The sequence below is a fragment of the Mustela lutreola genome, chromosome 15 (assembly GCF_030435805.1).
Source record: "Mustela lutreola isolate mMusLut2 chromosome 15, mMusLut2.pri, whole genome shotgun sequence".
Taxonomy (NCBI): Eukaryota; Metazoa; Chordata; class Mammalia; order Carnivora; family Mustelidae; genus Mustela; species Mustela lutreola.
In genome coordinates this window covers 20,946,594-20,959,110 of record NC_081304.1, presented here as the reverse complement: position 1 = coordinate 20,959,110, position 12,517 = coordinate 20,946,594, and the positions used below count along the sequence as shown (strand labels likewise).

At 52.2% G+C, this 12,517-nt stretch overlaps 2 protein-coding genes across 2 annotated transcripts; both read right to left on the bottom strand.

The window, feature by feature from the left end:
* Positions 1-2,613: 2,613 nt before the first annotated feature.
* On the bottom strand, positions 2,614-3,519 carry LOC131816138 (keratin-associated protein 4-9-like). Its single transcript, XM_059148567.1, has one exon. The coding sequence runs from the start codon at positions 3,517-3,519 to the stop codon at positions 2,614-2,616; it is 906 nt and encodes a 301-aa protein (XP_059004550.1).
* Positions 3,520-10,306: 6,787 nt separating this feature from the next.
* On the bottom strand, positions 10,307-10,987 carry LOC131816181 (keratin-associated protein 4-12-like). Its single transcript, XM_059148641.1, has one exon. It carries the CDS (start codon positions 10,985-10,987, stop codon positions 10,307-10,309), a length of 681 nt encoding a protein of 226 aa, XP_059004624.1.
* Between the last annotated feature and the right edge of the window lie 1,530 nt (positions 10,988-12,517).

The window sequence follows — 12,517 nt, the reverse complement described above, 5'->3', positions numbered from 1 at the left end:
ATCATAGAATTTCCTTAGTCCTTGCCCAAGAATCTGTAGCCATTGACCCCTGGGAATCTGGAATACTCATATGTTGGCAGGCTGTTGGACATGGGATCTGTGTTGAACTGGACTGCAGGATATCCAGAACCTTTCATGGCCCTGTATGAATACATGGATCTAGAGGTTAGAGTGCAAGGAGAAGTTTCCACATCTTCTTCAACCCGGTGATCCATTTGGGGGAATTTGTGCCTCCTTCTCCTCTAATTGTAGGCTGTGTGCATCTAGGAGTCGTGTGTCCAAAGGAGGAAAGCTAGCTTGAGGGGAACGCGGTCAAATGTGATTGGTATGAAAACTCTGGCTGGCACCTTATCCCTCTGGGTTTCTAGTGTCGGGAAATCAGAAGAGAGCTCTGGGAGCCATTAGGAAGGTGTTTAGCATTGGGCTGATCTACAGGAGCATTCTTGATATTCCTATTCCCAGGATCAACCGACGATGAGCAAGTAGTGTAGCCTGAAGGGGACGTAGGAATCATGGGCTCAGCACTCTCAGGGATGGGGTTGGAGGTCAGAGCCCCCAGGCAAGTCAGCTCAAGGAGCAGAGGAGCCACCCTCTAACTCCCTGTCTTGTAAGTTTTTCTAGAAGTGGTGGCAGACCCCATGGAGCAGGGTTAATGAGAGCAATCCATAGACATGAGCAGAGGCAGGGGTAGATATGGATATTCATTCGGGCGTCTTTTGCCTTAAATGCCCTGATCCACATGCTAGTGCAGAGTATGGGCTACGCATGGCTCACACTGTTTGCGCACACTGCTGTGCAGGGAATTGTGTCAGCCTACGGGTGGACCACAGCTGGACGTCTGGCCCCTCCCTTCTTTCTATGCACCAGGGGTTGTCCACGGCTAGTGATAAGTGATGTAGGAGTACATAGGCTCAGCCCCCTTGCCTCTAAGAGGAGCAGTCCGCTTCCCCAGTCCACACCCCTCATTGTGGGGTCGGAACATGGGGCTGGAATTGGACGGAAACCACCTTTTGCATTCGTTCCTTTTAGACACCTAATATATCTCCCTCCGTTTCTGTTTCTTCTTCTTCTTCTCCTCCTCCTCCTCCTCCTCCTTCTCCTCCTTCTTCTTCTTCTTCTTTTTTCTCGTTTTAAATGATTTTATTTACTTTTTGGAGGGAGAAACAGTGAGAGAGAGAGCATGAGAGGCGAGAAGTTCAGAGGGAGAGGCAGACTTCCCATGGAGCTGGGAGCCCGATGCGGGAGTCGATTCCGGGACTCCGGGACCATGACCTGAGCCGAAGACAGTTGCTTAGCCAACTGAGCCACCCAGGTGCCCTCTCCCTCTGTTTCTTACGCATTTCTCCCGATAGCTCTCCCTTGCACATCGTGTTTTAGTCTCTGGTTTTTTGAGTGCGGTGTAAGCATCACAGCTGGGCACAGTTCCCCTCAAGCAGGCCTCCTCTAGGGAGACAGCTCCTAACATGATGGTCTGAGTTCCTCATGGGAGAGTGTCCTGTCCCTCAGGGGCGGAGAATGTTACTTTAGGAATTGGAGACTAATAGTCTAAGACCAAGTGTGCAAGTACTGTAGGAAGAAACAGCATATAGTGAAAAGATTAAGTGCTTCAGTGGAGATTCATGCTCGGGGTGGCCTGCCACCACGGTCACCGAGCCTGTTGTATGGAGATGTTTTGAAGGTCCTGATCCTGAGCTCCGGAAGGCTGGCGTTAGGGTGATGTCCGGAGCAGACTCCAACAACAGAGGTCTGAGAGCAAGTAGTTTGTTTGGGAGGTGATCTCAAGAAGTGCCGTAGGGAACGTGAAGAGATGGAAGCCAATCCAGAATGATTTCCAGAGCAGGTAAGCCCTGTAGGTAGCTGAGGTGCAGTCCTGGCTGAGGCCCCCGGTCTCACACCCCCCACTCGAGGGGATAGGGGCTAAAGGGGCTAGAGCACTTCATCCACCAAGTGCTGCCCACTGGTTGAGGACTTCTCCTCGAGACTTCCTCTCCCTAGCTGTGGCCTGCCTGCCAAGAATTTCCTCCCTCATCTAGACAAAGGGCTCAGCAGAGAGCAGCGGGGGCTTGCTATAAACCACCAGTGTCGATGTCAGCATGGAGAGTGCTGAGGGGATAGAGGTGGAAATCCTGAAGTCGTCTGCGGTGGACTCCCCTTTCTGCAGGGAGCACCAGAAATGCATCCGACCTGCTAAGGATAACAGTTCACGAGGGAAAAATAATGAGACACAAGGCCCTTTGATCTGTATGCCCGGAGACGTTCAGGTTTATTTGAGGTATAGGAGCATCTCTGTATGAGGAGACCTGGCAGGAAAGAAGAGTGTGCTTGGGATGACACGCTGGCTGAGAGATTTCAGGGAAAATGCAAGGTCCGTATTCCCTTGGGAGGGAGCTAGTAAGAAGGAGGTGGGGAGGAGGGTGTTGTTGGTGGGGGAGTACATTTGGAGGCCACGTAGGTTGAAAGGGCGGCCGGAACTGAGGTTTGACAGTTGGCCTGTCACGATTCCGCGCTCAGTGGGACTAGCTGAGGAAGATTGGTTGCTGAAAGACAGCGGGGTGCCGGCCAGGATCCTCAGCAGCAGAAGCCACTAGAGCAGGTTGGGGAGCAGCAGGTGGTCTAGCAACAGCTGGGGCGGCAGCAGCTGGACACACAGCAGCTGGGGCGGCAGCAGCTGGACACACAGCAGCTGGGGCGGCAGCAGGTGGTCCTGCAGCAGGTGGTCTGGCAGCAGGTGGGGCGGCAGCAGCTGGAGCCACAGCAGCTGGGCCTGCAGCAGCTGGAATCGCAGCAGGAGGGGCGGCAGCAGCTGGACACACAGCAGCTGGGGCGGCAGCAGGTGGTCCTGCAGCAGGTGGTCTGGCAGCAGGTGGGGCGGCAGCAGCTAGAGGTGCAGCAGCTGGGCCTGCAGCAGCTGGAGCCACAGCAGCTGGAGCCACAGCAGGAGGGGCGGCAGCAGCTAGAGATGCAGCAGCTGGGCCTGCAGCAGCTGGAGCCACAGCAGCTGGAGCCACAGCAGGAGGGGCGGCAGCAGCTGGACACACAGCAGCTGGGGCGGCAGCAGGTGGTCCTGCAGCAGGTGGTCTGGCAGCAGGTGGGGCGGCAGCAGCTAGAGGTGCAGCAGCTGGGCCTGCAGCAGCTGGAGCCACAGCAGCTGGAGCCACAGCAGGAGGGGCGGCAGCAGCTAGAGATGCAGCAGCTGGGCCTGCAGCAGCTGGAGCCACAGCAGCTGGAGCCACAGCAGGAGGGGCGGCAGCAGCTGGACACACAGCAGCTGGGGCGGCAGCAGGTGGTCCTGCAGCAGGTGGTCTGGCAGCAGGTGGGGCGGCAGCAGCTAGAGGTGCAGCAGCTGGGCCTGCAGCAGCTGGAGCCACAGCAGGAGGGCTGGCAGCAGCTGGACACACAGCAGCTGGGGCGGCAGCAGGTGGTCCTGCAGCAGGTGGTCTGGCAGCAGCTGGGGCGGCAGCAGGACTCCTCGCCACAGCCCTGGTCAGAGCAGACGGAGCCACAACAGGAGTTGACCATGGTGTCAGAGGCTGGAGGTTCTGGGTGGGTTTCCAGGAAAGCGAAGGTCTTGAGTGTGGAAGTGTCTGTCCTCGTGCCGTGGCCTCTATATACTGCCCAAACCGGGTGATTTGTCAACACGTCTTCCTTGTTGTTGTTTACCCATTATTTAAGTAATTATCAGAGGCACAGCAGTGTTTGCCTATGTAATGGTTTGAGCTCGTGGGACACAAATTTTCTTTTCTAGATGGGATCAATTCTGTCAGGTCTGCTTTTCCTCCTGACTCACACCACTGGCATCTTCTGGACCACTGTCTTCTCCTCTTCCTCTGCAGAGGGCTGTTACCTGATAGGTGGCATTTGCAATTACATTCTTCCTCTCCCCTCGTGTAACCCCTAGCAGGATGGGATCGGGGCCAACCTATCTCTGGTCGTGCATTTCTTCCCATGGTCAGTGGGGAGGAAATTCCATGTGCATAGGGTGGCATGTGGGAAGGGGCATGAGACAGGAGGAAAAGGCCCTGTAGTATGGGTCACTGTTGAGCAATGAGGAAGGGGACAGCTGTCTATGTGTGTGTGACGTTGTTGACCTCTGCCACGGGAATGGGTTTTCTGGGGGGTCTTTCTGTCTTTGGGTCACGTTGTCTACCCTAAAGCCGTGGCAGGCCACTATCTGAATGGTTCCCGCCCCTGCCCTGATTCGTAGTTCCGGAAGCGTTAAGTTTGCGGTCACATATCTTTGTGTTGCCTTTCTCTGGATGGTCTTTAGATTCTGAAAGACGTCGCCTCATCTTCATTCTTAAGTCGTTCGTATTTAAGAATACTCTTCAACAGAACGGAAAGGAAATGTAGCAAAATACGAGTGTGCCTCTCCTCAGAATTTATTCCCAGACCTGGGAAAGGTACAGCACATTTTGTGTGTGTGGGGGTGGGTGGGTAGGGGTGTGGGGGGTGTCCACTGGAAATCGGAATGGATGTTAGCCAAGGTAACTTTGTTCAGTTACTGTTTCGCCTGCTCTACTTAGCGATAGTCCAACGTTGGGATGCGGCAGTCATCCGAAGGGCCTGTTAAATATGTCGGGACACATCCTCCAGGTTCTGATTACATGGGGAGCCTGAGGTTTGGCATTTCTGACAAGTACCCAGATGACGTTGATGTTGAAGTCCCAGGGACCATCCTTAGAGACGTACTCCTCTATTCTGTTCGTTCGTGCTTTGAGCAAGTGCCTCTGTCAGGTTCCTCACCACTGCTTTTCGATTATAGGAAGCACCCCCCACCGCCCACACACACAACTGCAACATGCCATGCAAAGATCCAGAAGAGCCCATAGTAGTGTCATTTAACTAAGTTGAAGGCCAAGTGGGCAAGATGACAATTTGTTAAGGACAGAGATTTATTCACAAAGAAATAATGTCGTCACTCTTTCTTGTTTGCCTTTTATGATTGATTTTCTGAATTTGGTGGACTTGACACAGAATGAAGTTAAAAAATCCTTCGTGTAGTCAACCATAGTGGTGAATTTTGATACACAGAAGCCCATCCGTGTAATCCCCGCACCTGTCGGGATAGAACATTTCCATTATACTGGACGGGCCCCACCTGCCCTTTAGTAACGTCCTCTCAGTCACCGAGGTGATTGCTGTTTCAGTAGGTTTTCTTTTACCATGGATCTCTTTTGATCTGGAACATCAAACAGACACTACATCTAGGTCTAGTGTGCATGCCTGTGTGTGTGTGTGTGTGTGTGTGTGTGTGTGTGTGTGTGTGTGTACATACACTTCATATAGTCTGCAGAATTTCTTTTTGGTTGGGCACCATTGACTTGGCTTCTGCCTGTAAGAATCTCTGATGTTGATGCACATGTATCACTAGTTCAGTCAGTGCCGTCCTAGTGACGTTCCAAGACTCCTTTGAAGTCATAGCTTTAAATTTCATGGTAGGGTGGCCATCCAATCCTAAAGGTAAGCTTTCATTTTAAATCTTAAATAGAGTATGGGTTTCAGTTCACCCTAAATTTTTAAACAATTCTTTCATCTGATGGAAAATGCATAGGACAGAAAAATATGTGACCTATAAGAGCAAAAGATACAAAACAGTTATGGAGCAAATATTTGTATAGCCAAAGCTTGAGTCACGGAATAGAACTTTGTTGCCACCAAGAAGGCTCTTGATATGTCCTTTGTTGACCAGAGTCGTTTTTTCGATGCTACAGATGATTACCGTGCTGATTCTTCAAGTAACGTTTTCATTCATTTTCCTTATGGTTTAATGAGGTAGGTATGCACACCTAAAGAGCATAGTTTGATTTTCATATGTTTCTGATTTTTAAACAGAGAATTCTGATTTGATTTTTTTCACTCAGTATTATGGAAGACTTCTGGTAGGCAGACTCCATGAAGGCCTTCAAGAGGCTATCCACCGCTTGGTGTTCACGGTCTCCTGTATTTCTCTCCCGTCAAGTAACGTGCTTCTAAACCATGGCAGATGGCACCATCAAGGGGCTTAGTTACCAAGGACTGTGACTTTCATCTCAAAGCCAACCCTTTCTTTGTCTCTGTCTCTCTCTCTCTCTCTCTCTCTGGCCTTGATGAAGCTGGTACAATGTGAGAGAGATCCTTGCAGCAGAGAACTGAGCACGGTCTCCATTCACCATCCAGCAAGGTAGCAAGGTCCCCACTCTAGCGGCCCTCAAGGAACTGAATCCCGCCAGTGAGCATGTAAGTGAAGTGAGAAGTGTCTTCTTCCCCAGTGGGGCGCTCACCTGAGACCCCAGTGCCAGGCAGCACCTTGCGTGCAGCCCTGGGAAACCCTGTGAAATGGAGGGTCTAGGTGGGCCGTCCCTCCCGAGATATCAGAGCGTCAGAAACCGAGATCATAAATGAGTGTCACTTGAAACAGCTAAATTTTGCGGTAATACTGTGTAAGAATGGATAGCCAGAACAAATTCATCTAGGACGACTGCACACACAGGTGAGAAAGGAGGAATTACAAAGTGCAGAGAAGGGGCGCCTGGGAGGCTCAGCGAATTAAGCCTCTGTCTTGGGCTCAGGTCACGATCTCGGGGTCCTGGGATCAAGCCCTGCATTGGGCTCTCTGCTCAGCAGGGAGCCTACTACCCTCTCTCTCTGCCTGGTTCTCTGCCTACTTGTGATCTCTCTCTGTCTCTCTGTCTCTGTCTCTGTCTAAAAAATAAATAAATGAATAAATAAATAATCAAAAAAAAAAAATGAAGAACCATGCAGAGAATGAGAAGTGCTAAAACTGATGTAGTCCTAAAGCCAGAAAGTCCAATGGCCTCGATTCCCTAGGAGAGGTCTGGGGGCACTCTGTTTACGAAGAAATCCAGGAGTCATCAAGTATCGGTGTCAGCAGGTCACTGAGGTAATACTGCCTATTCTCTGAAGGGAGAGGTTGTGCTGGGATTGCTGCTGGGACCAGGAATATGCTCCCTTGGAATAATATCCAAGGGTTATTATCCCAGGATAATATCCCTGAATGGCCGAGTCCAGATGGCAGCATTGAACTCGAGGAAGTAATGTGTGTATTATTATGTGGTGGCCCACCAGAGTGGAATGCCAAGGGTCAGAATGATGTGAAACCCTCAGGGGCCTAACGATATGGATCATCGGGCATGGTGTCCTTCATAATAGGATATAGGCAGCCGGTGGCTGGGGAGGTGGACGTGGCTCCTGGGGGGCTCAGTCGGTTCAGCTTCTGCCTTGGGCTCAGGTCATGGTCCTAGAGGGTTGGGATGGAGTCCTGCGTCGGGCTCCCTGCTCAGTTGAGAGTCTGCTTCTCCATCAGCCCGTCACCCTGACTGAGCTTGGTCTCTCTCCATCTCTGTCTCTGTCTCTGTCTCTCTTTCTCCCCCTGGAACAGTCAAACAAGGATATAGGTAGCCAAATACGGTGCACCTTTGTGTGTGTGCACACACATACAACACACACACACACACACACACACAGAGGCGTGTGTGTGTGTGTGTGTGTGTGTCTTTAAAAGAGCTTAAGAATAAAAGAACAAAGGCCGAGGTCCTTGATCCCAATGGAAGGTCATGATCCCTGACACAGTTTGAAGACCTCAGGCTGTCCTCAGACCTATTAACCCATCAACGGAGAGCCCAGTCTTTCTGGGTGGAGGACCCCAGGAAGTGTCTATCATAGAATTTCCTTAGTCCTTGCCCAAGAATCTGTAGCCATTGACCCCTGGGAATCTGGAATACTCATATGTTGGCAGGCTGTTGGACATGGGATCTGTGTTGAACTGGACTGCAGGATATCCAGAACCTTTCATGGCCCTGTATGAATACATGGATCTAGAGGTTAGAGTGCAAGGAGAAGTTTCCACATCTTCTTCAACCCGGTGATCCATTTGGGGGAATTTGTGCCTCCTTCTCCTCTAATTGTAGGCTGTGTGCATCTAGGGGTCGTGTGTCCAAAGGAGGAAAGCTAGCTTGAGGGGAACGCGGTCAAATGTGATTTGTATGAAAACTCTGGGTTGGCACCTTATCCCTCTGGGTTTCTAGTGTCGGGAAATCAGAAGAGATCTCTGGGAGCCATTAGGAAGGTGTTTAGCATTGGGCTGATCTACAGGAGCATTCTTGATATTCCTATTCCCAGGATCAACCGACGATGAGCAAGTAGTGTAGCCTGAAGGGGACGTAGGAATCATGGGCTCAGCACTCTCAGGGATGGGGTTGGAGGTCAGAGCCCCCAGGCAAGTCAGCTCAAGGAGCAGAGGAGCCACCCTCTAACTCCGTCTTGTAAGTTTTTCTAGAATTGGTGGCAGACCCCATGGAGCAGGGTTAATGAGAGCAATCCATAGACATGAGCAGAGGCAGGGGTAGATATGGATATTCATTCGGGCGTCTTTTGCCTTAAATGCCCTGATCCACATGCTAGTGCAGAGTATGGGCTACGCATGGCTCACACTGTTTGCGCACACTGCTGTGCAGGGAATTGTGTCAGCCTACGGGTGGACCACAGCTGGACGTCTGGCCCCTCCCTTCTTTCTATGCACCAGGGGTTGTCCACGGCTAGTGATAAGTGATGTAGGAGTACATAGGCTCAGCCCCCTTGCCTCTAAGAGGAGCAGTCCACTTCCCCAGTCCACACCCCTCATTGTGGGGTCGGAACATGGGGGTGGAATTGGACGGAAACCACCTTTTGCATTCGTTCCTTTTAGACACCTAATATATCTCCCTCCGTTTCTGTTTCTTCTTCTCCTCCTCCTCCTCCTTCTCCTCCTCCTCCTCCTCCTCCTCCTCCTCCTCCTCCTCCTCCTCCTTCTTCTTCTTCTTCTTCTTCTTCTTCTTTTTTCTCGTTTTAAATGATTTTATTTACTTTTTGGAGGGAGAAACAGTGAGAGAGAGAGCATGAGAGGCGAGAAGTTCAGAGGGAGAGGCAGACTTCCCATGGAGCTGGGAGCCCGATGCGGGAGTCGATTCCGGGACTCCGGGACCATGACCTGAGCCGAAGACAGTTGCTTAGCCAACTGAGCCACCCAGGTGCCCTCTCCCTCTGTTTCTTACGCATTTCTCCCGATAGCTCTCCCTTGCACATCGTGTTTTAGTCTCTGGTTTTTTGAGTGCGGTGTAAGCATCACAGCTGGGCACAGTTCCCCTCAAGCAGGCCTCCTCTAGGGAGACAGCTCCTAACATGATGGTCTGAGTTCCTCATGGGAGAGTGTCCTGTCCCTCAGGGGCGGAGAATGTTACTTTAGGAATTGGAGACTAATAGTCTAAGACCAAGTGTGCAAGTACTGTAGGAAGAAACAGCATATAGTGAAAAGATTAAGTGCTTCAGTGGAGATTCATGCTCGGGGTGGCCTGCCACCACGGTCACCGAGCCTGTTGTATGGAGATGTTTTGAAGGTCCTGATCCTGAGCTCCGGAAGGCTGGCGTTAGGGTGATGTCCGGAGCAGACTCCAACAACAGAGGTCTGAGAGCAAGTAGTTTGTTTGGGAGGTGATCTCAAGAAGTGCCGTAGGGAACGTGAAGAGATGGAAGCCAATCCAGAATGATTTCCAGAGCAGGTAAGCCCTGTAGGTAGCTGAGGTGCAGTCCTGGCTGAGGCCCCCGGTCTCACACCCCCCACTCGAGGGGATAGGGGCTAAAGGGGCTAGAGCACTTCATCCACCAAGTGCTGCCCACTGGTTGAGGACTTCTCCTCGAGACTTCCTCTCCCTAGCTGTGGCCTGCCTGCCAAGAATTTCCTCCCTCATCTAGACAAAGGGCTCAGCAGAGAGCAGCGGGGGCTTGCTATAAACCACCAGTGTCGATGTCAGCATGGAGAGTGCTGAGGGGATAGAGGTGGAAATCCTGAAGTCGTCTGCGGTGGACTCCCCTTTCTGCAGGGAGCACCAGAAATGCATCCGACCTGCTAAGGATAACAGTTCACGAGGGAAAAATAATGAGACACAAGGCCCTTTGATCTGTATGCCCGGAGACGTTCAGGTTTATTTGAGGTATAGGAGCATCTCTGTATGAGGAGACCTGGCAGGAAAGAAGAGTGTGCTTGGGATGACACGCTGGCTGAGAGATTTCAGGGAAAATGCAAGGTCCGTATTCCCTTGGGAGGGAGCTAGTAAGAAGGAGGTGGGGAGGAGGGTGTTGTTGGTGGGGGAGTACATTTGGAGGCCACGTAGGTTGAAAGGGCGGCCGGAACTGAGGTTTGACAGTTGGCCTGTCACGATTCCGCGCTCAGTGGGACTAGCTGAGGAAGATTGGTTGCTGAAAGACAGCGGGGTGCCGGCCAGGATCCTCAGCAGCAGAAGCCACTAGAGCAGGTTGGGGAGCAGCAGGTGGTCTAGCAACAGCTGGGGCGGCAGCAGCTGGACACACAGCAGCTGGGGCGGCAGCAGCTGGACACACAGCAGCTGGGGCGGCAGCAGGTGGTCCTGCAGCAGGTGGTCTGGCAGCAGGTGGGGCGGCAGCAGCTGGAGCCACAGCAGCTGGGCCTGCAGCAGCTGGAACCGCAGCAGGAGGGGCGGCAGCAGCTGGACACACAGCAGCTGGGGCGGCAGCAGGTGGTCCTGCAGCAGGTGGTCTGGCAGCAGGTGGGGCGGCAGCAGCTAGAGGTGCAGCAGCTGGGCCTGCAGCAGCTGGAGCCACAGCAGCTGGAGCCACAGCAGGAGGGGCGGCAGCAGCTAGAGATGCAGCAGCTGGGCCTGCAGCAGCTGGAACCACAGCAGCTGGAGCCACAGCAGGAGGGGCGGCAGCAGCTGGACACACAGCAGCTGGGGCGGCAGCAGGTGGTCCTGCAGCAGGTGGTCTGGCAGCAGGTGGGGCGGCAGCAGCTAGAGGTGCAGCAGCTGGGCCTGCAGCAGCTGGAGCCACAGCAGGAGGGCTGGCAGCAGCTGGACACACAGCAGCTGGGGCGGCAGCAGGTGGTCCTGCAGCAGGTGGTCTGGCAGCAGCTGGGGCGGCAGCAGGACTCCTCGCCACAGCCCTGGTCAGAGCAGACGGAGCCACAACAGGAGTTGACCATGGTGTCAGAGGCTGGAGGTTCTGGGTGGGTTTCCAGGAAAGCGAAGGTCTTGAGTGTGGAAGTGTCTGTCCTCGTGCCGTGGCCTCTATATACTGCCCAAACCGGGTGATTTGTCAACCCGTCTTCCTTGTTGTTGTTTACCCATTATTTAAGTAATTATCAGAGGCACAGCAGTGTTTGCCTATGTAATGGTTTGAGCTCGTGGGACACAAATTTTCTTTTCTAGATGGGATCAATTCTGTCAGGTCTGCTTTTCCTCCTGACTCACACCACTGGCATCTTCTGGACCACTGTCTTCTCCTCTTCCTCTGCAGAGGGCTGTTACCTGATAGGTGGCATTTGCAATTACATTCTTCCTCTCCCCTCGTGTAACCCCTAGCAGGATGGGATCGGGGCCAACCTATCTCTGGTCGTGCATTTCTTCCCATGGTCAGTGGGGAGGAAATTCCATGTGCATAGGGTGGCATGTGGGAAGGGGCATGAGACAGGAGGAAAAGGCCCTGTAGTATGGGTCACTGTTGAGCAATGAGGAAGGGGACAGCTGTCTATGTGTGTGTGACGTTGTTGACCTCTGCCACGGGAATGGGTTTTCTGGGGGGTCTTTCTGTCTTTGGGTCACGTTGTCTACCCTAAAGCCGTGGCAGGCCACTATCTGAATGGTTCCCGCCCCTGCCCTGATTCGTAGTTCCGGAAGCGTTAAGTTTGCGGTCACATATCTTTGTGTTGCCTTTCTCTGGATGGTCTTTAGATTCTGAAAGACGTCGCCTCATCTTCATTCTTAAGTCGTTCGTATTTAAGAATACTCTTCAACAGAACGGAAAGGAAATGTAGCAAAATACGAGTGTGCCTCTCCTCAGAATTTATTCCCAGACCTGGGAAAGGTACAGCACATTTTGTGTGTGTGGGGGTGGGTGGGTAGGGGTGTGGGGGGTGTCCACTGGAAATCGGAATGGATGTTAGCCAAGGTAACTTTGTTCAGTTACTGTTTCGCCTGCTCTACTTAGCGATAGTCCAACGTTGGGATGCGGCAGTCATCCGAAGGGCCTGTTAAATATGTCGGGACACATCCTCCAGGTTCTGATTACATGGGGAGCCTGAGGTTTGGCATTTCTGACAAGTACCCAGATGACGTTGATGTTGAAGTCCCAGGGACCATCCTTAGAGACGTACTCCTCTATTCTGTTCGTTCATGCTTTGAGCAAGTGCCTCTGTCAGGTTCCTCACCACTGCTTTTCGATTATAGGAAGCACCCCCCACCGCCCACACACACAACTGCAACATGCCATGCAAAGATCCAGAAGAGCCCATAGTAGTGTCATTTAACTAAGTTGAAGGCCAAGTGGGCAAGATGACAATTTGTTAAGGACAGAGATTTATTCACAAAGAAATAATGTCGTCACTCTTTCTTGTTTGCCTTTTATGATTGATTTTCTGAATTTGGTGGACTTGACACAGAATGAAGTTAAAAAATCCTTTGTGTAGTCATCCATAGTGGTGCATGTTCGTACTCAGAAGCCCATCCGTGTAATC

Excerpts from the sequence above, each read along its gene's own strand:
- LOC131816181 (XM_059148641.1), bottom strand. The coding sequence starts at position 10,987 with ATGGTCAACTCCTGTTGTGGCTCCGTCTGCTCTGACCAGGGCTGTGGC.
- LOC131816138 (XM_059148567.1), bottom strand. The coding sequence starts at position 3,519 with ATGGTCAACTCCTGTTGTGGCTCCGTCTGCTCTGACCAGGGCTGTGGC.